This window comes from Colius striatus, chromosome 8 (genome assembly GCF_028858725.1).
Source record: "Colius striatus isolate bColStr4 chromosome 8, bColStr4.1.hap1, whole genome shotgun sequence".
Taxonomy (NCBI): domain Eukaryota; kingdom Metazoa; phylum Chordata; class Aves; order Coliiformes; family Coliidae; genus Colius; species Colius striatus.
In genome coordinates this window covers 32,230,584-32,257,297 of record NC_084766.1, presented here as the reverse complement: position 1 = coordinate 32,257,297, position 26,714 = coordinate 32,230,584, and the positions used below count along the sequence as shown (strand labels likewise).

The 26,714-nt window shown below is 36.3% G+C and overlaps 1 protein-coding gene across 1 annotated transcript in view; it reads left to right on the top strand.

The window, feature by feature from the left end:
• Nucleotides 1-26,714, top strand: part of PDZD8 (PDZ domain containing 8) — a 52,950-nt gene that overhangs the window by 14,201 nt on the left and 12,035 nt on the right. The window contains exons 2-3 of the mRNA XM_062001619.1: nucleotides 5,233-5,355; nucleotides 10,015-10,117. Of these exons, the coding sequence (XP_061857603.1) occupies nucleotides 5,233-5,355; nucleotides 10,015-10,117 (226 nt within the window). The remainder of the gene's footprint in view (nucleotides 1-5,232; nucleotides 5,356-10,014; nucleotides 10,118-26,714) is intronic.

Sequence of the window (26,714 nt, the reverse complement as noted above, 5' to 3'; positions counted from 1 at the left end):
CTAATATGATTTTGATCTAGACTGTGAGTTAGGTGATGATAAGAGCAAATAAGCCCCTAAAGTGACTCAGTGTCATACGGCATTAACAGGGGGTGGAAGTCTTTCATGTGAAAGAGACGTACTGACTGCATGTAGTGTCTCGAAATGTTTTTGCCGTGCTTTATGTGGAGGAAGTACTCAGTATTATGTTCTTTTATAGTGTAACTTTAGTCCTGTATATTAATTAATTTAATAACCTGTCAGTATAATTATCTGGCCTAATTCCATTAGTGAAATGACTTTTTTTTTTTTGCTGTTTGTGCTCGCGGTGTTGGTTGAGAAACACTTGCTACTGGACAACTTCTTTTAAATATTATTTTCATAGGTTTTTTTTTTTCACTTGCTAAAACTTCACATGAAGTTTGATGGATATTCCTTTCCATATTTATATTATTAAGTAAAAATGCTTGGGTATAACTAACATTTTCTTAATAGCGTGCTATTTGAATTTCAGTCTTCTGGACAAATAGATGACACATTTGTGGAGGGAGATTTAAAAACATTTTGAAAACACCCTGTGAACATCTAAATAAGGCACTTGGAAAGACCTTTTGTTTAATAGCATGTCATATCCAAGCCAGGTTTTGGGACAGAGGTTTAAGGTGTCTGATTTCTTTTATAGCTATGATGTGCTTATTTTGTTCTTCTGGAAAAGTTTTTAACGGCTTAAAAAATACAGTTGTAAGACAATAAAATCTCTCTTCCATACCATTCTCTCTACCTTACTTTTGATATTTTTTTAGTATCATTTCACAGGTTTGGAATTGAAAAGGAGGACTTTAAATACGTGGATTGAGTTGGTGTAATCCTGCTTTATAGGTCAAGGATTTGTGACATGAATTTTTCCTTTTGACCTTGCTGAATAAGGAGATGGCAGCATTAGAACTCACTTTAAAGGTGTCTAACATAGATGCAATGTAAATCTGCCTTGAACACCCCGGTAACAGCTTAGTACTATTTAGAAAGGTTATGTGTTTCTTTTGGTAACATTTTCTCAACAAGAGCAACTCCTGTCTTTCCCCACACCGTTGTTGTGGCTTAAAACCTTTTTCCTGGGCTACCGCAGTGAATGGACCGATGGCTTGTTCTCTGTTCACTGACTTATTTGGTTACTGGTTAAAGTTAAGAAAGGGAACTGAGAATATTATATGAATAGAAACTACTTTATTTGTTTTCCTTGTTCTGAGTTTGCAAAGTGAGAGCCTCAAATTCGTAAGAGCCAACCTACCAGAACTGACCAGGTCCTGGGATGGCTGCTGTGATGAGGGCAGAAACTATCTGAGATTAACTGAGGTGTTTAGTTTGCTATCAAGGATTCTTTATAGACTTTTTGAACAGAGGCTTAGTGGTAGGCTATGCAATCTTTTTTTCTTTCTAGTCCATATGATGGATTTCTCTAAGGTGTTTATTGGTGGACTTTTGCTCTTAAAGATGGACTAAATGTTGGAGTGTAGCAAAAGACAACCTTGATGTAATTTCTGTAACAGCTTTATTTACAAGGTATTTAATAAAATAAGATCTATATTATAAGGACAAACCCAGGATGATAGGAAACTTATCTCTCTGTTACATAGGAGGGCTTGGAATGGGAAGATACTGTGATGCCAAGGTACTGTAGTCTGCAGGGCTTGTGAATAGAATTCACATCTTGTCTTGTTCACTAAATTGTGCTGTTGATACTGTTAGCTGAAAGCCTACTGTTGGTATTTTAATGTGATGAAATAAAGCTTTACTTTCATATTAAAAGTGTTATTTACTGTCCCAAGTGTAAATATTGTAAGAAACAAACTTTACAATTAATTTTGTTATGCTATGACTGTTCCCAAGTAGGAATGTTGGAGAGATGGTACAGACATGGCGAATCTGACTTCTCTTGCAGAGGGAGAACACCCATTGCCATTTTTCTGCACTCCTGCTAGACAGAACAGAGCAGCAGCAGTGATGGCACTCATTAGACTGCCCTTTGTTACTAGTGACTGTGTTTTTAAAAGGTAGAGTAGCTCACAGGCTTTCACTACCACAGGGAAAAAGGTTAGAGAACCCATGATGCCTGATTTGATTACACGTGTGCATTGCAGGTTGCATCTGTGGTTTTACAGTACAAGTGAACACAGAGTCTGACTGTCTTACCATCTGTCACTGTTTGCATCTGTATTTGTTCACCAGTTCCCAATAGGAATTTTTTTCAACAGAAATTTGGGTTATCTTGTACTTAAATAGTCTTGACTTAACTAATATATAATTGAAATCTACTTGAAATAGTGATTTGTCCGATGTTTAATTTTGGAAATGTACAAACTCTCAGTAAATTAAATAGATGAGTGCTGTGTTATAAAATTGGAAGACTTCAGAGCTGCACTTAAACATTAAAAATGCATTTAATGGGGGATATTTAGCTGTTGGTATGTTGCTAATGTCAATGGCAGTAGGTAACGTGTTGGGGTGTTTTGATAAGGATTTTGCAAATTAGTTTCAGTGGTAAGAATGTGAACAGAACTGCTTGTTGTAGATTAGAAAAGTTGAGACTGCTTTTTATTCCCATATTTACAGAAAATTTAACTAGTGCTGCACAGAGTCCAACAGAGTGTTTTGGATATCATTGGATGTAAGTGCATTTGGTATTTCACAATTTTTACTTATTATTGTATTAATTTTAAAAGAAGTCTTATTTTAAAAATAGAAATCAAAATGATAGTAAACATTATGCCTTAATCTACCAAAACAAAAAGCTTGTTGAGAGGATTATTTCATCCTTCCATGCTGCAGCAAAATATTGCAGTGTGTGCTGTACTGAAGTTAATTGAGAGATGCCATTTGTGCTTTGAATATATGGGTAAATATGCCTGTATCCTCACTGGAATATTTTAATAGGTTATTTTGCTTTCTGCTTTTGTTCTTATTTTTAGTATTGAAAAATAGATCTATCCAGGCTTGTGTTCTTGTTCAATAGCCTGTAGGCTGGTTTATGGTTCCTATATAAGGGAAAGTATCAATACCAACACTTTTAAGCTGGCACTTGCAAAAATTCAGGGAGGTCATGGTAACCTGTCGGTTCCTTTCTATCTATTATTCCTTCCCAGAAATCTTGTTTCAGTAGCTCACTGAGGCTTCTGATGGTGGTTGTTATTTTGAGGTTGCCATGGAAAACTAGCTTTTATTTTAATTGAGAAGGTATAAGGACAGTTGCCCATAATTGAAAAGTTTTTATGCTGAAAAAAAACCAAAACCCAAACCTACAGCTATTTATCTCCTCAAAACTTTGCATTATTTCCCACTGTGCTTGCTGACTCTTCCTTTTTTTTCCCCAACAAAATCTCAGCTACACATGTATTGGGGGGGGGAGGGTAAAAGTTGTTTTTAAGAGAAACAAGGTACCCTTGCTTATGCTTACAGTGAGAAATATATGGGGTGTGATGTGCTACGACTGCTCAGAATGACTCTGAGCAGGGAGGTTGTCAGGCCCTGAAATGGCAGTAATTCTTGCAAAATGAAACTAGTGGGTGGTGTTTTTTATCTTGGTGGTATTTTCCCTTCCCTTGTGATGCTTACTATTTCTTTAATAATTGAAGAATGATAAAGAAAGACTATGAGTAAAATATCAGGCCAGATGGTACATGCACAAGGCATATTTTGAGTTGGTTGTTTAAGGTATACTTATAAGCCTAAACCATGGCCAGTGGGATTTAATAGCTTTCATATTTTTTGTACACAGACTTTAACAAAGAAAAGGAATAAAGTAGTTTAAATTGATTTTTTTTTTAATTATTTTTACTTGACTCATTTCAAAATGGTTTTCTTCCAGAAGGAGTTAATGAGGGAGAAACTTGGAACCAAATTAAAGTTAGAAGTTGAATTGGATTTCAGGAAAATAGCTGGAGTGTTGAGATGTATTTATTCAAAAGGAGAACAAAAGAAAACTTTCTCATGACTCTCTTTATAAGGCTGATACTTAGTTTCTGTGTGAGTTATCTTGAATCAGTGTCGGGCTCCCTCCCGAAGAGTGTGCCAAGAGTTAAAGGGCGCTTAATTATTTATTTGAGTTCCTGAGACACTTTCAGATCCATGTGACTGTTTCCTGAACATACTGTGATCTCCGAATGTGACAAGCAGATGCCTCTGCTGGTTGAGCAAACAGTACTTATGAAAGACTTCTTTCTCATGAAAAAGCAGATATATCCTGCAGGCAATGCTTGTTCATGTCCTGCTATTTCTAAGTCTTCCCAACAGAAATAATCACTGTCAGTGACAGAGAATAGGAACCAAGGCACGGGGCAGTGCTAGGAAATGAGAGCAAAACAATAAAAACAGAAAGAAGGGAATACTCTGCAAGTACTTTTTCAAATAATATAAATGCAGGGTTGTGGTCCTTGCTGTTAGGATTCTCTGTGTGTGTGCATCTGCTGTGTGATGGGACTGCTCCAGTGCAGCCTCTCTCCTTCCTTCCTTCCTTCCCTCAGATCATGACTGTGTCCAACACTGAAGCACTATCACTTAAAAATTGATATTTATAACTTGGCATATTCTAAAAAGAGAGAGAATTGTGTGGTGAGATAACATGTCTAAAACACTCTAGTATCTTGAACATGAACTGCTTTTCCTTTGAATCACATGCTGTGGTGGGGGAAATGAAGTTCAAGGGCAAATATTTAGAATACTTGTGTCTTTATTTTAATTCAAGAAGACTGACTGAAAAGAGTAACTGAATGTTTTTCACAAAATGAGAGAAGTATCAATCTGTTTAACTGAGGTGTCCTGTTTATTAGGATGCACTGATCCTCTAAGTACAGCAGTGTCATAAAATTTATGCTTCTAGGGTTATAGTACATTTTCAACTCTCAGTGCTGTAATGTTTTATGCTGATGATCTTAAAACTTAGACTTGCTAGGATGTTTACTTCAGTTGTGTTTGCAATCATAAGCATATTCTATGATTTGATCAGTTTCCCACTTTGGCAAAATTATCTGCACTGGTAAATATAAATCTATTTCTGCAAAGCACTCTTTATTAATATAGTCTCTCATCTGCATTCAAAAAGCTTTAGTATCTTTGTTTCTTTTGAAGAACAAATATGTAGGAATGGTATTATTTCTTTTTGTAAGCATTAAAGATTCACTGTAATCCCGTTAACTTTTTTTTCTTTCCATGTTAGTGTTATTTATGTCATTTGGATTAAGGCTCTTCTATATTTTTCAGGTTCAAGCCATTTTTTCCATTTCAAGTATTGCCACTTGATGAATATGAAGATCGAGACCTCTGTATACAGGATTTTCTGTTGACAGAAGGTCGACTAAAAGTCACGTTAATTGAATGTACAAGGTATGTTTTGTGGTCTCCTGCTCTTTCTTGACTAAGCAAGTACCTGTGTTTCTGGAGCTTGTAGCAATTATAGCTGTAGGCCTGTTGTGAATCACAAAGCAGCAGCTTTGGTGTTGTGATTGCACTCCAGTCAAGAAATGTGTTTAGGTTAAAATGAACAAATGGAAGTTGCTGTAAGTTTCTGAGGCACTTCTGTGTATTGTGTGGGCACATGCATTTGCTTTTCTTCTGGATGTTGTTTGGTTACAGGCTAATCTGTGCCTCCTGTTAATTGATTGTGGTGTTTAGGTTGTTTTTTTTGTTTGTTTGGCACACTGAATTATGAATCTCTTTCCAGGACAGTATAAATATTCTATTATGTTGTAGACAAAGGGAAATGATTATTTCACTCAGTCTTATTTAGATTAATCCTATAACTTTTATAAGACATTATTTATTGTCTCTCGTGAACAAAATAATGGAGACAAAATCTACTTCATTCATTGAAGAGAAAATTGCTCACTTTAAATCTGCAGAAAAGGTGTACATACTTTTGGTTTGTTGGGTTTTTTTTTTGTCAGACCTCTTAGCTCTTGATTTTTGTTAGATGTTATCCTTGTAATGCTTAGGCTTTGATCTAGTCATGTGCTGTTTGGCTCTCTTTATGAACTAAACTCTGGTTTGCAGCAAGACTATTTTTTTAACCTGTTATTTTCATTGCTTGTGTTACCATACGAGTTGCTCTTTGCTCTTTTTTCCTATAGACTTGAAGAACTATTTGAACTGTTATTTGCTGTACTAATGTGGCTTATCAGGGCCATGGATTTCCAGAAGATACTATTCTGCTTTTAAGGATTATGTAGGCTGTGGCAGTGATTATTTTTTTGTAATTAAATAGCAGCTTACCTCTCTTCTCAGCTTTGTGATATGTTTTCTGTGAATGATCCAAGAATACTAAATGACTTTGTACACTCCTTGGCTGCTAAGAGCATTTCTTCCTTCACCCGTACTGAGTAAAGAACTCCTGATCTCCCTTTATAGACAGTCTTCAATATCAGTGCATTCATTTTTTTTTATAAGAGGGTCCAAAATAACTACCTTAAGTTGTGTGCACTTGTTCTTGGTTTGGAAAGTAATCTTTTTAAATACTAAGTCTTTCCTGAATCTGAAACACTGTGTAACATCACCAACGTATCAGTGGTATTGTGTTTCTTTCCATTACATTTAGAAGCCAGATTGCTCAGTTTGACATCGTCATCTGACCTCTCAGTATTTTCAGCTGTCACAGATGCTTATCAGATGTCTGGGAGAGGATCAAGCAGTTACTGGCTTGTCAGGTCTTTTAAGCTTCAGGTCTGACTTAATCCAACTGTTTTATGCAGCTTGGAATTTCTTGCTACACACTTGAAAATTATGTCTCAACAGACACTTCTCAATCCAGATGTCTGACTCTTGGTCTAATAGTAATTCCTCAGATCTTCCAGGACTCCCATACATTTCTGAACTAAACAACTACAACTGTCCATGGAGTCTCCCTATGAGTAAATATTCTTGCATACTTTGCACCTGAAGATACGGATGGATGTAGAAGTTGAAAGACACATGAAGGATTTTGATAGAAGAAATATAGAGTATATACAAAAGTAACAATGACAAAGTCTCTTTTTCATCACCACTGTAGGTCAGGTGGTGTGGAGGTTGCCTGAGACCATTCTCAATGGTTCTTTTGCAGTGCAGCACTGCATGCTCAAATACAGCAATTTTTCACTCATGTCTCCTATAGGGACCTGAAAATTTGTCTTGATGATCATTCTTGTTCCAGAAAGGAAAGACCACTTGAATTTCTGTGGTTTTCGGTTTTTTTTAGAAAAGATGCACCATGAAGAAAATCTCAAAGCCTATAAACTCTCATTATATGAGGTGAGAACTCTTCCAAAACTGTGACATAAGGTGACCTTTCTAAATTAACATTTGTTTCAATAGATAACAAAAACCAGGAAGTTTTCCTAAGATAGTTATTTAGTAAAATACCACAGAGTGTACCTGAGAGTGACATGTTAAATTTGGAGTTTTATTTGGAGTTTTCCCTTTTATCTTCAAGTAGACTTCAGTGTACAACAGTTGCTTCCTTTAAATGTGTGAATATTGGATTTGCTTTTGACATTCTTAAAATTTGAGAAATATTCTGCCTCTTCAACTGCCAAAGTACTTGTATACAGGAAGACAAAGTTGAAATGGAAAAAATATGGAAAGAATGGTAAAGGAAATAAATTCATCTTGCTTTTATGTACTTGGTGGTAACTATCACGTTACTTACTAAAGTTTGGTGTGTACTTTGCCTGCCTATAACAGACTGTTGTTAGATTTGCCAGTCAGTACTTTAGCATCATCCTACAAAAAGCAGAAAATTTGATACTCTTATTATTCATTTTCCTTTCTAAAAGACTATAAAGATTTACTGAAGTTCTGAGCTTGACTTGGCTCACAAGTTGAGGTGAACATGGCCTCCATGTGCTAATGTTTTTTTGTATCAGATAACAAACACTTCATGTCTTGGAGTCCTCCTAGCTCCCAGACTGGAAACCAGGACAACTACAAGCTACTGTTTTCATATCCATAGCTACTCTGTTGAATCATTGTCTTCTACCTCCTGTCTGCTTGCTGCAGGGAGCCATTGAATTTACTGATGGGAAACGAATAGAAATTTGCTTTCTGTATGCATAGTTTAATTACTCAGGTGGCAATTTAATCACATTTCTTTATTGATTTAATTGGTGTTCTAAACTTTGTTTCAGGATGCCTTTCATACCCTTTCATACTGATTTACAAACTTTTAATCTATAGTATATATATCTCCTTAGTATCCAGTTGATTTGACTGTGTTGTGATACAGTCATAATGTCAATCTTTAGCAGTGTTACAGAATACAGTACCTCTGTTTGCATGCTAATGGAGGTATTATTTAAACAAGAATTTCCTTACTGTATTAGTAGGTAAAAGTTACGCTTTGTCATTCTGAAATTGGAAAGTGAATTCCAAACTCCAGCATGAAGAACTCTTTAAAGTTTAAAGTGTAGTTTTGCTGTCTTGTGGTAATATTTCTTCAAGACAGGTGTTGGTAACCTAATACAAGGTGAAACCTTGTTATAGCTTATTGATTTCTTTGTGACTTGTATGTTACAATTCTGGCTGAGAACTACAGTTTATTCCTGTTTTGAGCCACTTCCCGCTGCCTCTTGTCCTTCTTCCTCTGTCTTAGTTGCCACCAGTACAAATCAGCTAAATACCTACTGTGCTGAAGTTTTAGAGTGGCAATCTGAATCTCTGGAAAATTCCCTGAGGTTGTGTCTAGGTGACCAGAAAATGCAACATACAAAACCAATGATTAGCTGTGGAAAGACTTGAATGAACTGATACCAGTGAGACACTGAGGAAAACCAGTGTTACTCAACAGCAACTACTATATGCAGAACAAAAAAGCCCCAGAGGGTTGATGGGAATGGCTTAAGGATAAATGAAGAAGGCACAAGTTGGTCAATTCTACAAATTTACTTTCTACAAATTTAGTTTTGTCCAGGCAGGGTACCTAATCAGTTGGTTCTGAGGCTGGATTTCTGCTTACAGTAATCAAATCAATATTATCTAGACAAATGAGTACTGAAGGTCAAGCTGGAAATGAGCTTGACAGCTGCTGTTTGTGATGTTTCACTGGCGTGTGCAAACTTTCCATCCCAAGGTGGGGTTACAGGTTACAGCCACGGACTCTGAACCAAAAACTATTGACATTTGTAAAGCAAGTGTGCTAGGTTCCAACCCAAATGCGATCTTCCCATGTCATTTCCCCCATGCATTCACGTACTTAGCTAAAAAACCATTTAAACAGATTCTTCATAGAGAGGCATAGGAAAGAAATATTCCTTTATGTCTCTTTGCTGAGATGCAAGCTAGAGAGGTGTCATAGCCACAGAGGTATTTCACCTTGGGATTGGCTTAATTTTAACAATTGTAATTGTTGGTAGAGGTTGTTTTCAATAGCTTTCCTAGTGTTCAAAGTATATTTGCTACACATCTCCACACCTGGAAGGCTGGATGCTTTTTGAACAGAAATATTTAACCTAGAATATTTAACAACATAAAGGCAAACCAAGAAAACTGATGTGTTCTTCTGACAGCTTTTGTCTCTATCATCTGAAGAGTTGTGTAACACACAATATTTAGTGAAATGGAAACATAAGCAGTAGTAAACTGTGACTTTAATCTGCTGTAGCACTCTGTTGAACCATAAAGAGCTACATTGTTCCTTTTTTAAAGCAAAACAGAAAAGATGATTATTTTATGGAAAAATACTAGTCTGTCAATTGACCACTTATTTTTAAAAAAAAGAAAAGAAAAAGGTAAACACCATAGAAAAAAATAAACAACCACCAACCAACCAGACAAAAAACAAACCTAAAAAACTCCCAGCTAAAAATTTTAAGTTCTGTTTGATATTTATCGGGTTCTTCCACTAGAGGGTGGCAGTGCCTTTCCTTTGCCTGTGGAATCTTCCTTGTGCACTTCTCTCTGTATACACATTGACAATAATAATAGTGTGTAAAAATGAAAACTGGAGAGTTTAATATGGGATCTGGGACATATGTAATAGTATTATAATTCTTACTGTAGGCTTTTCTGTTCCAGGTTACTTATATTTGGATCCTATGAAAGAGAAACAAACGTTCATTGCACAATGGAGCTGAGCAGCAATGTTTGGGAAGAGAAATCAAGAAGTTCTATTAAAACGGTAAAAAAGGGTATAATCTTTGCATATTGCAGTATGTCTTACACTCTTTCTAGGTAATGTATTAAGAGTATATCCTTGGACAATCAAATAGGTGATAAAGCAGGGGAAAAACAAAGCGTAACAGACCGTCTATTTACTTTTGAACTACAAGTATTTCACTGTTAAATTGACATGTATGGATAACATCACGTACAGTTATCACAGCTATGCATGAAAATATACCTGGTTTGTAAATAGATTATCAGCTGTCCATCTGCATTAAAACAATTAATGTAAAATATCCATTTTTATTGCCCTGTTATATTTGAGTGGGGCAAAGCTTAGAAAACGGTGAGTAAGGTTCACCTATGTTTCACTAGCCAGTATTCTGGTGTGTGTGTCGCAGACACACAGGGTCAGAGGGTGACTCCTGTGACTGACTTCCTCTTTATCCCCTCTATTTGGTGAAAATGTAGGCAATTACTATAAATCTCCAACTGGTTTAGATCATATGAACCTGTCTGTGAAAGAAAAATTCTTTTACAAGTGTCTGCAAATATAGAAAAGTAGTAGTATTGATAAGTTCATCTATTATTAACTATTGCAATGGTAAGATAGGAGCAATTCAGGTTTAGTAGTCTGGACAGTCACAGTCTTAACCTGTTCCTAATAATATTTCAAAATTTGCAAGGAACAAACAATATTACCAATATTCAAATGCCTCCCCCGCCTCCTCCCCCCCCCCAAAAAAAGGACAACCCAAAACCTAAACAAACAAACAACCCAAATAAAAAACTCAGTTTCTGGATCTGGGCCCGATCCTACTCGTCCTTACTCATGTGAAGACCCTTTTGTTGGGATAAGCTGTGTATGAAACCATTCTCACCCCTGCAGGGTGTCTGCTCTAGCAATGAAGATGTCAGTGTGAATTTGGGCTTAATTTTAGGTAATTTTGAGTAATGATATTGGAATATATTCTTTTACACTCTTAACAGCAGAAGAGGGAAAAAGTCTGCAGACAGCATGGCACCAGTGTGTTTGTGACAGCAGGTGGCAGCAGGGCTAAACGGTTGGGAGTGGAATCATTCCTTTTAAAAAGTACTCGGGGTGAGACTCTCAAGAACCCAGTTTCTGTATCAGCATCTAAAACGAAATGGCAGGTTTTACAAATTTCTTAAGCTTTTGGAAGTCCAGCCTGTGATGTACAGAAGGGTGTTTTTTATGCATCTGTGTTGCAGTCCTTCACTAAGCATCGTTCAGATGCTTCCTGCCACAGAGCAGACACTCCTTGATCTGAGTTGCTGCATCTCTAGCTCCGCTGTCAGTACGAAGAATCCACTGTGCTCAGCCACTAGATGGACAGCCTGATCTTAAGATCCTGCTTTTGAAGATCTTGATGTGGTAGAATATTGAAACTGAGCAATAACAACTTGCAGAGCTACTTTTTGCTTCTCAACTTCTATTCAATAGATGCAATGAAATCATGGAAGTGTTTTCTTTAGGAAATCAGTTAAACATACAAGTTCTAAAATGTTAGGACATCTCGCTAGGTGGCAAGAGTATTGCCAAAGATCCTCAACAAGATATGAAGTATTGCTTACACTCTCAATACTAGAATTTGCTTATTTTTTCAGGGATTGTAACTGTGTTCATAACGAGATAAGAAGTTATAAAGAAAAAACATTGTGATATTTTTTCCAAGCTTCACTTCTAGCTTTAATTATGATTTTTAGCTGTAAGGCAATGTTAACCACAAGACAGCTGACCATGATACTAAATATCATTCTAATATTAAGTCTTTTAGTGCTCACATGTACAATAATTACTTGAGATTAAGTCATTAGAATGAATAACAACTTCATAAACTACAAAGGAGAAATGAGAGACTTCAGTTAAAGTGAAAAGTAGAAAGATATCTTCTCCTCTAAAAGCATTTAATTTATAAATCTCACATAGGCATGACAATACATCCTGTGATTCAGACTGTTCTACAGTGCTTCTAAAGAAAATTCTCCAAACTTTCTATACTTCCTGGCATTTTCGTTCTTGTTATTATGTTAGTGGCGATGAAAGACAGGTTTAATACTTCATAATGAATTTTGGTGAGACTTTAATCTGATCTCATTATTTATGGAATATTAGTAGGTGTCAAAATTGGTTTTGAAAGAAGACTCACTGTTATTGAACATATCTAGAACATTATTGAAGTGTCTGTTTTAATACAGAGGTCTTGCTTCTGTTTCTCAAACTAATCTGAAACACAAATAAGGCTTCAGAAAGGTGATTTGTCACATTCTCATATTAGAAATATATATTCTTAACTATATTAATCAGCAGTATGTACTGTTGGAGTTAATATTAATCATTGCATTACTATGTCAAAAAATTTGTATAGGTTGGATGTAGTAATGGCATTAGCAGCATTGAATTGCTAGACATGTATTCCATAGCTAAATAATTAGATGTGTCCAAATAATTAGCTATATGGAGACTATGTCATAAGTGTAAGTGGTTGTGTCCACTGATAGCAGTTAGCAGCACCAGATTGAGTTCTGCAACCAAAAAGTATTGTTCTGTTTTCCCTTGGAAAACATCTGCTGAGAGTGTACTCCAGCCTTGTTACACTTGGTGAGAATCTTGCTGCTGATTTTACCTGTGGCAGCACTTCAATTATAGCACTGTAAGAGAATGATGAGACTTTTCAGGAGAAGTTGAAGTTGCCCTATGAAGAAAAGGAAAATGTGATCTCCCTTCTTTAAAAGAGGCAGAAGAAAAGACATAGAAAGGACATTGAAGTGTTAGTAACAGAGACCTGAGGTAGCTTTGCATCTTTAAGTACCTTCTACGTTGCTTTTGCAATGCCTTGACTGCTCTATGAATGCTTGGCAAGCAGTAATGCTTCCCCCTGCTTCCAGCACTGTAGAGAAGAATGAATCGAGATTATAGCTCTATTGAAATGAGAATCTGGTTTCTTCTGAATTGCTCTGCAAATCTTGGTAGTCATGTTGACTTTCTTTGGCTACTGATTTTTCTAACAGATAAATTATGTTTTCTGTAGCAATTATTGCAAATAGATTGGTATCTTCTGATACTCTCATACCTGGGAAGCATGTATGAACTCTAAATGGTTTGTGTTATATGAATGTAATGAGTGAGATGTGCTCAACTGCAAAACAAAGTTCCAGTTTATACGTGTGTGTGTGTATATATATATATATATATATATATATATACACACACACTTACACACACACATATGCATATCAAAGAATAGTAAGGGTTGGAATAGACCTCTAAAGGTCATCTAGTCCAACTCCCCAACTTCTCTTAAGTCTTTCTTTTTAATAGAAATTCAGGAGCCCAAGAGGATCACTACTGATCTTGAAATAATAAGAAAAATAGGAAGGAACACCTTTAAATTCTGGTTTCAACTAATACATTGTCTGAGGTAGTACTGAAGGAATGGCCACAGTTTTTTGTATTCCTAAAGGTAGTAAGTGTTGGGGCTTTTTTATTGGTGGTGGTTTTTTAATTTTATCTTTTTGGAAATCTCTTCTGTAAATAATAATTTTAACAATGCAGAATATGAAATGCAGTTTCTATAAAGTATAAATTTCCATCTAAAATGCCATGTCTAGTAGCCCATAGGATTTACATTTGAGGTAATTGTCTTAGGAGCACACAAATATCCTTTGAAGTAACCCAATAATAGAAAGAATTAAAGGATTAAGATAAGCATCCCACATTTTTAGGAATTCTTCTTGTCATTTTCTCCAGTTCACTCGGTGGTAGGCACTGAATAACTGAAGGGGAGGACCAATGACACAGTCTTTCAATATTGCACTCTGAATTTGTGCATGTGTATGTGTACACATATATAGGCTGCAATTTCTATTTCTTTTGGTGAGGTTATGTTAATGGATATTTCCTCTTATAGGTAAATTTAATGGTAACTTTGAAATTGCTGCAGGGAGCCTGGTTGGTACCTGTTTATAAAAACAAAGCAGTATTTCTTTGCCTTTCATAAAACTAAATCTCCTCTATTGGGATTAAAGGAAACCTAAATGTATTCCAGTACTCTAATATATAAATGTAAAATGAGATATAATGTAAATCAAATCTAGCACCTTCTGAAATGCTTTGCCTGAAGATACTAAACTATAATGTCAAAATGTAAAGCAACTGTGAAACGTTAATTTGTAAACACATGGAGTTAAACGCCTCACAGTTGGCATTTCACTGTGCTTATTCAACAGTCTGCCATTTCAGCATTTAATCCTGTCAAAAGAAAGGAGGAGAGGATTAAAGCAAGAGAAGCTTTTTGGAAATGTCACTTTTTATGAAAATTCATGATCTTGTAAAATTTGATAATATTTGTAAATACAATGGGGAATAGTTCTGAGATTTGGGCCTTACATAATATTCTGTAATCCGTCTTTCAAATAAACTTGAAGGCCATCAGGATTTTTTCAGTCTCATGGAAAAAGATTTAAGCTTTTTAACTTGAGGCTTCAGAAAGCTTTTCTGTACTCTAGTTAAAATGCACTGTAGTTCTGTACTGCTCAGACTATTGAATACAAATGTTAACCCCTCTCCGAAAAACCCATTTACAGTTTTTTTGTATTTGTTACTTCGTTAGTGCATGTATCCTCACATAGTTATTAGAACCAGATGGTATTGCTCTAGTCACAGCCCTAACCTGACACTTCTTGCTTGCTTCTGAATCATTACGAAGTCCTTACTGCACCCTTGGGCATGTATACCCTGTCCTGGGACAGGGAGAAGCTACACTTGCATTTGGCAGCAGACGGTACTAAATGTGTGCAGCCAATTTTGTAGCTTCCCTTGAATACACCTTGTTTCTTCTGATGGTCTGAGCTTGAAGCTGTGGTCCTTCCCAGCCTCCCCTGGAGTGCTGCAGAGATTGCTTGCAATTAATGTGACTTGATGAGTTTCCAAATTAAAGTGTTGAATGAAAAGATTAATAGGTAAAATAACTTGAGTGAGAAGAATCTGTAATGAGCAGGGCTTAATGCTCTGAGCTTCCCCATCACCAACTCTTATATCAAAAGCTGCTAGCAGAACTCATCTATGGTAGTCTGACTTAGGAAGAGAGGTCTTCTGCAACCAGATGTTTGTCTCGTATAGTGAAATAAGTCTGTTTTGAAGCCACTTAATTCCGGCCTTATCTCCATTAGATTTTGTAACCGAGTTGTAGGTGCCTTGGGCAATGCTGTCTGTTCAATTATGGTACTCCAAGTTGATATTTTGCAGGGTGCTATACCCTCTGAAAGCATGGTAGTGACCTCCTCCTGATTCATCAAGAGTCATGAAAGAGGGCCAAACCGTTTAGATGGCTGTGGTGAATGAGTTGACCTTTTCAGGACCTCTCTGTGTGACTGTTATAGGACAAAAATGATATAAAGCTTCAGGCCTGATCAGGGATTAATTCCAGGTTTTTAAATGCTTTCTACAGAGCTGATAAACAACATCCTTTGTGTGGTTTTTCTTTTCCTTTAAGGTTACTCATGTAATAACCAAGCTGTAGCTAGAATCTTCAATTACATTTTAGTTACCTATCTTCCATGTCTTCCTGACAGTACCTAGTTTGAAGAGCAATTCCAAGCTTTTCTTGTCATACTTTTAAACTTACATCTTTGTACTTAAGTTAAAAAAAAACTATTTAAACACTAAATCATATCTTTTCCTTAAAAATGCTTGTAAAAGCCAAGATGGGCACATGGTTTTAGTGTGCCACTAGACGTGGTGATGACTTTTGGTTTGTATTCTTGTCAGCTGTTCTGCTGCATGTTCAAATATTAGATGCAGGAAAGAGGTTTAAGTAGGTTTTACAGCAGCTGTGTTTCTCATTTGCAAAGAAATTGATTTACAGTTATAGCTGATCTTGCTAAATAAATAGACGGTTGATGCATGAAAGCTAACTTTGTTTGTATAAACAGTATGGCCTATTGTAAGAGAGATAACAGTGTTTTATTGACCAGAGTAAACAAAGTGGTTTCTGGGTAATTCAATATATTTCTGGAATGACTTTCTGAACTATTTTGTTCCATCCTACTCCAAAATTGTGTGGTCAGATGAGTCAGTAGCTCAGGTTGGAGACTGCTGCACCTGGCTGGATATCCACAACCACCTTGTATTTTCCAGGCTGTAACAACACAAAGAGAAAGCCTGAGAGTGGGTAGGAAGTCTGGGAAAAGGAGCCTGTGGCTGTGAGTAAAAATACTTGTTAAGAAATCCTGAGGTACTGGCACTTGGTGCTCAAATGCTCTCCTAAAACCAGTTAACTTCTAAAAGTGAGATGTGTCTGGGTTTGACAAAGTTCTAGGGACGTTTGTTTCTAACTCCAAGTTATTTAGTGGTAACTTGTCTATGAGTTACTCCCACAAGCAGTTCATGATCTAGAAGTTCATCTTGCAATTAAGGCCAAGAAAATTACATTTTGGTTACTGCAGAATATCAAGGGATAGGCAAGTGCATGGAGTTATTGCAGAACAAGTGATATTTAATTTCTGGCCCATTAATGCCTTAGTAATCTGGTATCACCCATGGTTCCAAGTATTAACAATTTTACTGTTGTTAGACTTTGAAGTACTGTAAAAACTACTAGGAAGATTTCTCTCCTGAACAGCATTTTATTTAGTTGCTTTGTTCAGAGTTTGTTTCAGGAGGAGTTAACTTATTTTTAGGAGGATTTTGCTTAAATTGGTTATGTTTTTGATTTGTTGCTTTGTGGTGTGAATTTTTTGTGTATGGTTTTTGTTTTGTTCACATTTTTAACTCCAGTTGGCAGATTGTTTGGAAACTTGACAGAATGTTTAGCTTCTGCTAAATGACTAAAAAGTTATGGATAACTGTGGCAGACCATTTCTTGAAGCAAAGTCAACCTTTTGCAGATTTACCTCCTGGAAAGTCTCTGCTTTTCATTTGATAGTCTGAAAAAGGCATAACTAGACTAGGAATAATACCAACTCTTTAGCAACTCGCTTTAGCAGAAGGAAAGAGCCAGAACAAAACATCAGGGCGTATGTTTGTCTGCTGAACTGTGCCATCTGAATCAGAGATGACACAAACTGATACAAGGAGCAGGTGGAGACAACAGAGAGATGGATGGATTGGTACTTACTAGCTGGTGCTTATCACTGGGTGAGCAAGTTCTTCAGTGCTAGGAATAGGCCTTAAAGGTACATATGAAAGGAAAGAGTCCCAAACAGGTTTGGTTATTACAGGCTGCTGTTTAACTGAAAATATACTTTTGTGGCTAGTCCACAAAATGTCATTTTCTGCCATTTCTGTAGCAGAAATTCGTTTGGCTGTTGTTGTTGCTCACTTTTAATGCCCATAGACTCATCAGAGTATCCAAAACAACAGCATACTTTTAGGTAAGGGACACACTAAGAGCTAATGGCAGCTGGTGGCATTAGTGCTCCCATCTTTTTCCCAATTCAAAATGCACACTGTAGGACATTAGGCCATGGTATCCAGTTTCTCTGCAAGTCTTTAGGGATCCTAAAGAGGACCAGCCATTTTAAAAAATACTTTCTGTAATTAAACACAATGCATAAGCAAGCATTTTGTAAGGAAAGTGTGGTGCATGATTTCCAAATGCTCTGTAATGATGGCAGACAGAAATTGGAAAGTAATATGAGTGGGCAGTGTAGCAATTGTCCTGGAAAAGCCTTGAGGATCAAAAAATGGAATTGCCAGTTCCCGTCATCCAGATGAAATGACTAAAAGGTCATTCCAGTGTATTAAGGTTAGATATAGCAGAGTGATGCTCTGCAAAGGACACCTACATATCAGAAGTAATGGATAGTGAATTATCATTAGAAAATGGAGCATTTCCTTTAATGCAGTCTGTTAATGGAGGCAGCCTCTTAATGTTTTGGTAAGATAAATAGAATCTTGGAACTATAAATATCTTTACATATATTTTAACCAAAAGTCAGTATCTCCAGATCTGTACTTACATCATCTGTTTCCATTTTTAGGTGCTTAGTTTTGCAACAAGTATCACATCTGTGCACCCTCAGATGGATGTGATATTAATTGAAGTTATGAATTTTCCTTAGCTGAAGGAAGAAAATGAACTCCCAAAAACCCCCTTAGAAATCTGAGGCTGGATATGCAGAAAGTTGGAAGGTTTTATTTATTAAAAAAAAACACTAGAAAGTTTTTAACATTTAAACAAAAATACAAATATATATCACAGTTTTTATATATTTGTATAAGTTATGCATATATAGAGAAATATGTACTTAATATCTCTAGATTTATATGAGTGTATATATATATAATGAAAAACATTGGGGGATGTTCTTCAGGTAAATTGAAATGGAAGTCTCATGGGTAACAAGTCAACCATACATTTAAAAATAAAAATATTTGTAAATACAATAAATAACCCCAGAGATTTTGGGCTGGGCATATCTGAAGTTCATCAGTGCTTACGGCTCTGACAATACACAGGAGTCAAAAACCACAAAGATGACGTTTATGAGAGCAGCTGCAGAAATCTGTTTCTGAATTCCTTGGTAGTTAAGTCACACATCTGTGGGAATATATTAAGAATAGACTGTACAGCAGCTTGTAAACTAAAAATACAGTCACTTTACATAACAATGTGAACTGCATGTGAAATGAGCGTGGGATTACAGTGTTCATAAGTTTAAAATGCAAACAAACATGTGGTCCATCTCCACTGTAATCTCTCCCCCTTTCAAACTAGTGATTTCCACTGGTCTCAAATCAGATGCACAGTTGTGATAAGTAGAAGCAAAAATACAGTGTGTGCTTTTATTGAACTAGTTAAGTGTGTAACAAGTAACTTGTCTAAATGATAAACTGCTGTTTATAATTAAACCCTTTGTAGGGTTGTTTTTGTTGTTTCAAGGCTGATATGAATGTGTCTGAATTGCAGGCACACAGTTTTGACCTGAAGAAGGCTTTCCGCTTAGCTGGGGCAAAATGTGTTGAGAGTGACATGATGGGATGTTCAGCATGAGAGCTTAGGAAGGCCATGGTGAGAACTGTGTTAGTTAAGTAGTCGTCAGAAGAAGGAAAAACAAGGAATCTGGGAAAATTAGTTCAGTTAGCTGGAATTTCTTTAAAAGCTTCCAGTAAGGAAAATGCCCTCGGTGCTAGGGATTGTATTATTTAACCAAACCAGTTCTCTGAGCAGCACTTAAAGATGTGATATCTGTTACTTATTAAAGGTGAAAGCAGGCACAGTTGTAAAGGAGAGCAAATAGTGACTATTAGCTTGGTGCAGGAGACCAGGTGATGAAAAACTACATCAATTCAGCTGCATAAACAGAAAGCAGAGGATGTCTGAAGAATAATATTACCAACAAAGTCATAGGAGTAGTAAGGTCATGGGAGTAGAGTAGTTGTAAATATTTGGCTAGTGTAGAATATTTTAAATAGCTGATTAATGTGTTATCTGTATGTTATAGTACAACTCCAAGTTTCCTGGGAGTTTCTATCAGAAACAGATAGCTTCAGCAGAAAAACTGGGTTGTTTCCAAGCATTTTGTGATATATCTATAATTCCAAACAAGATGTAAATGATGCCTGGACTAAGGTATCTGATTATCAGGCTAGACTCAGCAATTTAGAATGGAAGGGATCTCACAGGGCTAAGATGGCTTGGATTGCTCAGGACTCTGTTCAGAGGGGCCCTGGGAGCTGGGCAGTGCTAGTGGTTAAAAAAAGGCTTTTGGTTATTTTGGAGGGTTTTTTTCTCCCTAAGTAGTACATGACAGACAGTACTGTTACACAGGGAGGGAAGGCAGCAGAGCTATCTGAACTCATTTTGATGAGTTAAATAAAAGTAATTTATGAAAAGAGTGATTTAGTCTCAAGGGTAGTCTAGAATGGAGTAAAATTTCTTTGTGTTGCATGCAGGCCAGGCAGGAGGCAGTTTCAGCCTAAAAACCTCTATAATGATATTACATGAAGGCTATCTATGAGCTTACAGACCTGCTGGAGAGAGAAAATAAAAAATATGTAATATTTTTCTTTCATTTTAAAAACTTGGGCAGCCTGGCTGCAGTGAGCATTTAGCTACACCATGGGAACACCTGTGACAGATTTTTATTCCTTTCAAACAATATTTGAGCAAAGAATGAGTTTTTTAATCACAATATTTTTTGCTACATTTGATAAATGTTTCTATTTCCACTACACTTCTTGAAGCCTTAGCTATTGGAAGAGAATCTGAAATAACATATAATCTAAAAATATGTTTGTAATAACAAGGAACAAACTTTTGGCTGCTGTTGAGAGCAAAAGCATTCAGGTTCTTGCCAACTGATGTACAGAAGTGTGTTAGGAACCACAGTCTTGATTGCATTTGATTGAGATAACTAAGAAGTGGCTAACTTGAATGAAAGCAAATAAAAAGTAAAGAATACAATTCTAGCTAAGATCACAAAATGCAGAGAGGTTATTTTCATTTCTGGATTTGTTTTGACTGCTGCAAGTAGAAACCTATAAAGGCATTAAAATGTGTCCTGGGCAGAATACATTCTTTTGCATGTTCAAAATATAATTTATTGGAGTAAGAGAGATGATTTGATCCCCCTCAACTCACTGCACAACTCTCCAAAGGCTGAAATAAAGATTTTTAAACAACAGTAGAAAAGAAACAAGGAATCTTGCTGTGGCTGCAGGAAGTGTAGAGAAAAGATGCTGTTTAGATCTTGAGTGATTTGCCTCCTTTTCTGCAATACAGTTGTAGAACAGAAGAGGTGCAAGCTAAATCCTCTTCCATCTACATAACATGAGAGATTTACTTTCTGATTTTGAAACTTGGCACTTTTTATTAGTTTTAAAGTTTTATTGGAGAATAACTTTACCAACTTCTGAAAAGGACTTCTTCAAGCTAGGTTTTCTTGCCATGTGCTTCTTGCTGGTTGGTGTCGAGCTGTCCTACTATTTACTAGGTAAATAGTAGGTAAATAAATTACTAGGTAAGCTTCAAACGTGTATTGCTAAATACATAAGTATGTATTTATACTTGTATTAGATATCAAATACATATCTATACTGTATTATATGTGCATATTAGAGAATATATATACACTAGGCCATAATATATAAATATATATGTTACTTCCCTGAGCCAGAGAACGTATCCATTAATGGGTAGTGTCATTCTCGTCTTGTTAATCTTCTGGTTTTGCCTCCTAGTAAGCTGTTTGTGGAAGGGTATTTTTCTTTTAGCACCTTGCATGCTTTAGTATTAGTGATTTGAGGTTTAGAATTGGTTTCTGGAGAATTCTTATGTCCTGCTACCTCCAGAAATAATGGGGAGAGGAAAATTATGAGGGAGATTTCTGCCAGAATTGTGACTAAGCCTCGTGGTAATGCACAGTCTCAAATGTTTAACAGAAATCTTTGGGGTGTAGGTAAGTGAGTTTTGTTTGGTATATTTTGGATATTTCATTTAATAAAGCTTCTTTGTAGCCTAGAAATGCAGGCTGTTCAGCTTTTTGTCTCTAAATAACTATACCAATTCTGTTTTCTTGTCACTGAAATACCTTAACTGTAGGGGGAAGAAATATTCTACTCCTTTTGTTAGCCAATTATATGATCCCATTGATTACATAGAGAAAATTGCAACACGAAGGTGCTTTCCAAGCAGACCATTCTATGAGAAATTCAGGCCTTTGAAACATTTCTAGAACGTTTGTTGCAAAGTTGGAGAGCATTTTGATTCCGATGTACAGCAAACGTTCAGTTTCTAAATCATCCTTTCAATATATTGGGAAGGGATCTTTCTGTGTGTTAGGAAAAAGTACTTTTCAAGTGCAAAGCAAATGTAGCTAGGTATTGATTTCTTTTGCAGAGTGGATTGCCAGTATTTGACTTTGTTGGTATGAAGATCTTTTTCAGTTTAATAATTGTGGCAATTTTTATAAGCGATGAATGGGAACAGTATGAAAATCTGGCTTCTAGGTGTGCTGTTGTCTTGGTGCTACTAATTAGATGTGACATTGAGCTGCTGTTTCACTGCCTGGCAGCGACTTGTGCCCTATAACCATAAACAAATTGATTTGATGTGATGTGTTCAACAAAATAACCAGAAATAAATGTATGATCATGGAAATCTTTACTGGTTATATAGTTGTGTGTATACTGCAGTGTTTGGTCCAGAACTTAATTGAAAACAACTCAGCGTGGTTTGGCAGCCTTTCTATGTAGAGAAACATTATTATATACAAAACCTTGGCCTTCTTACAGCAATTATTCAGAATAAGCTAGATACAAATCCTTCTCTCTTCTGACCTTGGTAATGTAGAATTACAGATGAAAAATGATGTTCAGGTTTTACCAGTCAAAGGGTGGGGTTGGGGATTGTATGCAACTGGAACTTCATTTTGATACAGACAGATCTTCTATTTAACCTCTCAAGAGCTGTTATGTTAATGAATAATTTTACTACCTTTGCTTTAGTTCCTTTGGGTTTAGTTAGTTCTGTGGAAATACAGGAGTCTGAAAACTGATTGAGGCACACAGGATATTATTCAAGCTTGTGCTCTTCTTTAATAGCATTCTGTTTATTAATATTGATGAGAAATGTAACAGTTGTCAAGAAGACAGTATGTTTATACAGTGCAGAAATAACAAACTGTTTACTGAAATCCTATGAAATATCCAATGTTATCATTCCGTTGGTTCTAGGTCCACGTGAGGTCTCTGTTGCTTTAACTCCATTAATGATCAGTGGAATTTGTGATATCCAAACCTGGAATGGTGTCTCTGTAAGAATATAGTTTTTTGATATTTTTTGCACATACTTGTGTAAGTAACTCTTTGAAAATGTCACATCTTTAGTAAGCCAAGTGACAGCTCTTCATCAGAGCTGAGCTGCAGCAGGATTCTGCTTCCATCTTGAATCCAGGGGTTTTGCTGTAGATTCCCAAGCAAGGAGTATTTATGAAGCTGCTGCTCATTTCAGAATAATAGGATCAAAGCATTGTTTCAACTGGACGAGACCTTTAAGCTCATGGAGTTCAGCCTTTGCCCTAGCCCTATCAGCCCCTAAACCATTTCCCTAAGTGCAGCATCCACCCGTCTCTGAAACACCTCCAATTACGGTGACTCCAGCACCTCCCTGGGCATCCCATTCCAATGCCTGACAACCCTTGCAGGAAAGAAATTCCTCGTCATATCCAGCCTGAACCTCTCCTGGTGCAGCTCGAGGCCTTTTCCTCTAGTTCTGTGTCTCGTTACTAGGGAGAACAGACCCACACCCACCTTGCTACAACTTCCTTTCAGGTGGTGGTAGAGACTGAGAAGGTCTTTCCTGAGCCTTCTTTTCTCCAGGCTAAACAGCGCCAGATCCCTCAGCCCATCCTCATATGAAACATGCTGCAGAAGATGCACTGTACTCCAGATGTAACCCTGCAGTTAAAATTACTGTTGCTCTAAAGAAAGCACTTCTGCTCCAGATTAAAATCAACCTATAAATAATGAACTTATTTCCATTAATATTTTTCCATCAGATATGTAACTTTTAAGCACTTTAATGTGTGCCCATTTAAGCCCATTAATAAGATCTAAGAGTTATGATTTATACACATTAGAAAGTAGTATTGTGTATTTTATTTTATCTGTGATGCATGTTACTCTGAAGTACAGTGCATAATCACTTTTCAGATTTCCAGTTTTGATGGCAGTATCTATATGAGTAAACAGGCAGTTGATGCTGCTGGGTGTGATAGTCAAACATGACAAGCAGTTTCTCTGTGTAGAGAAGAAAGCTCTTCATTATGAATATGATTTCCATTATAAAAAACTTTTACCTGATACTCTAGCATTTTTGTTACATGAAGATTAAGGGTAACTGTTTTGATCACTTCTAATTAGGTACTTCCAAGATAAATATAAGTAATTAGTAGCTGATTTGAAGGGTTTGCTTTTAATGTATGCACTTGAATGGGTGTTTGGACTGATTGAGGGGTTTTTTTGCTTCCACCTGAGGTGAACAAAAGCTTGGGTTGATCTCTCTCTTGTGTGCACGTAGTCACAGTGCATAAACTCTTATATTCTCATTAATCTCCTTTTATCTTTAGTGATTCATGACAAATTTACACAAAGAAGACCATTAACTAGGTAAACTTTTTATTGGTTTAGTGACACACATAGTATTATTAATGAACTTTCTCTATTCTTTTTGATATGCAGTTTCAGTAACCTTATTTCAGTATTTGCTATTAGACTACCTGAGTTGTTTATGAAATATTTCTATGAGGACTGAGTCATGCTTAAGCAATATTGGAAGAAGCCTTTTTTTTCTGTCAAAGACATGAGTGATGATATGAGATTGGAAAAAAAAATCAATCTCTTCCATTTTTTCAGGGCCAAAGGAAGTCATCACAGTTGGGTTTAATAAAGACTAAAAGGATATCAGTGAGTAAGAGCACTTAAATAGCTCCTACATTGGTGTTTGTATTAAATTGCTCTTCAAAGAGCTCCACCTAAAACTGAAAGTCTGCATTTTAGCTGCTTCTGACACTTTAGTTAAATGCAGGTTTTCTCCTGCCTTGTTTGTCTTCAACTCCTCCATTCAATTCCTGTAATTGCTCTTTAGGAAGAATGTCTCAGCAGTTCATGGTAATTGCTGAACAGTTTACTTTTTGCCTGTCACATAACCTGTTTGACTGTACAATTGGAAGGTAAGTCAGTGTACTTGCAATGTGTCAGAGGTACTGAGGAGAATAAGATGTAGCTCCTTACTTTGTTCAGTAACAGGCCTGTTCTGGATTTTACTGATGCCAAATGTTTTTAGTGTTCATCAGGCAGATATGCAGATGTTCAACTTTACTACCATGAATTGTCCCATTGATTTCAGACAAGTAGCATGTGATGGCGAAGTTGGACATGTGTGTAACATTTGCAGTATTGTGGCCTTAATGAATAATTACTTTAAATATGATCTCTGTCCAATATGCAACTTAGTTCACAATATGTAACTTAATTGCCATCATATTTTGTAGCTTGTATTTTGGCAGTTTTATAGGGTGTCATGTGGAACAGAAAATAACGAGGCCCATTTACTCTCTGTGTAAGATGACTAGTAAAAAGAGTTTCAAGACATTTATCCATAAATATGTTTCTTCCTAAAAGAAAAAAAAAACCCTCAAGCATGAAAACTGCTACTTCCACCTGAGATAGTTGTGTCTCTCCATGCACACACCACAGTTCACATAGCTGGAGAAATTAATAGCAAAAGGTCTAACATCCCCCTTCCATTTTTTTTCAGTGTACTATTGTCATTAAAAATCTGCTTTTCCTAATATTCCACAAAAAAGCAAAGCTGGTGGCTATTCTGGAGCTCACTAAGAAAGCTGAGATAGTGGGTCTGCTGCCTGATTTCTCTCTGACACATTTGTACAGACTCTTTCATTAATGATACTATTTGGTTACTTAAATAGAAGATGTATTCCACACTTTTTTTTTTAATTACTTCTTTATTTTATGAATTGAGGTGGCTGAAATGTGACATACCCATTAACTGGAAATTCAGAGCCTTAAAACCGCTTCCAGTATAGCTTGGAGAAAATTCATTATGCTTAAAGACATTTGAGATAGGCAAAAAGAGATTAAAGACAGTGGAGAATAGTGAAAATCTTAGATGCTCTCAAAGCAACTGTGAAGGTAAGTCCATACTGTGGTACAGCACAGTAATACAAATATACCTGTTCTCATCTGTACTAAGATTTAGTACTGTCTCAGCATAAAACTCAGAAAGGGCTAATTCATCTTGTGCTATCAACTTTGACATAGGAATACAGAGTAAGAGATTTAAAGTCAATGCGTGCATTTCTGGTTTAGTCCCAGGAGGGCCTAAGAACTGATTACTTGCTGGCCATTTCCAGATGCCAGTAAATCTAAACAAGTCTTTTGAAGGCAAAGGTGTTTCATTTGTATATTTATCATTAGTTGGTTTTGGCTTTTATTGCTCTTAGTGATGGTGAGAAGAGCTGGGAAAATGGTGTTGTAGGTCTTGTGCATCATCTGAGTGGGAGAACATTAACCACAGGGATTTTTTTAAAACAAATCTCCTGGAACTGAGTTTTTCATGACTTTAAAAAAGGTCTTTAAATGTCCAGCGCTGTGAGGAGTCCAGTGTTTATTTCTTAGGTTCTCTCTGAACACTCTATTTTCTAGCATTTTAACTTACACAAACGTTTCAAAAAGTAGAGTTTGATTCCTCTACTTTAAGCAGCTGTCAAAGTTTCCCTTGAAGCCTGTTTCAGTCACACTAAACTTGGAGATACTTGTGATGGTGGTTGAGTCAATCCATTGCATTAGATGTGGATCACTTTATAAAGTTCCTTTCAAGGAAACGTGAATCCACAAACTAATGATTCTACTGTCCATTCAGTGACACAGAAAGGCACAAAGGTGTAAGCAGTCTTATAAAGCTGTGTATGGTAGGAATGATCAGTGGTGACATTGATACCATATTTACCAGTTAGTGATTGGTGTGTCAGTTGTTTATGTAAACTCCAAGCTGTAAGCATTTGCAGCTGATACTGCATATATATAAATGCAGTAACTGCAAAACTGACAATATTGAATAAAACTA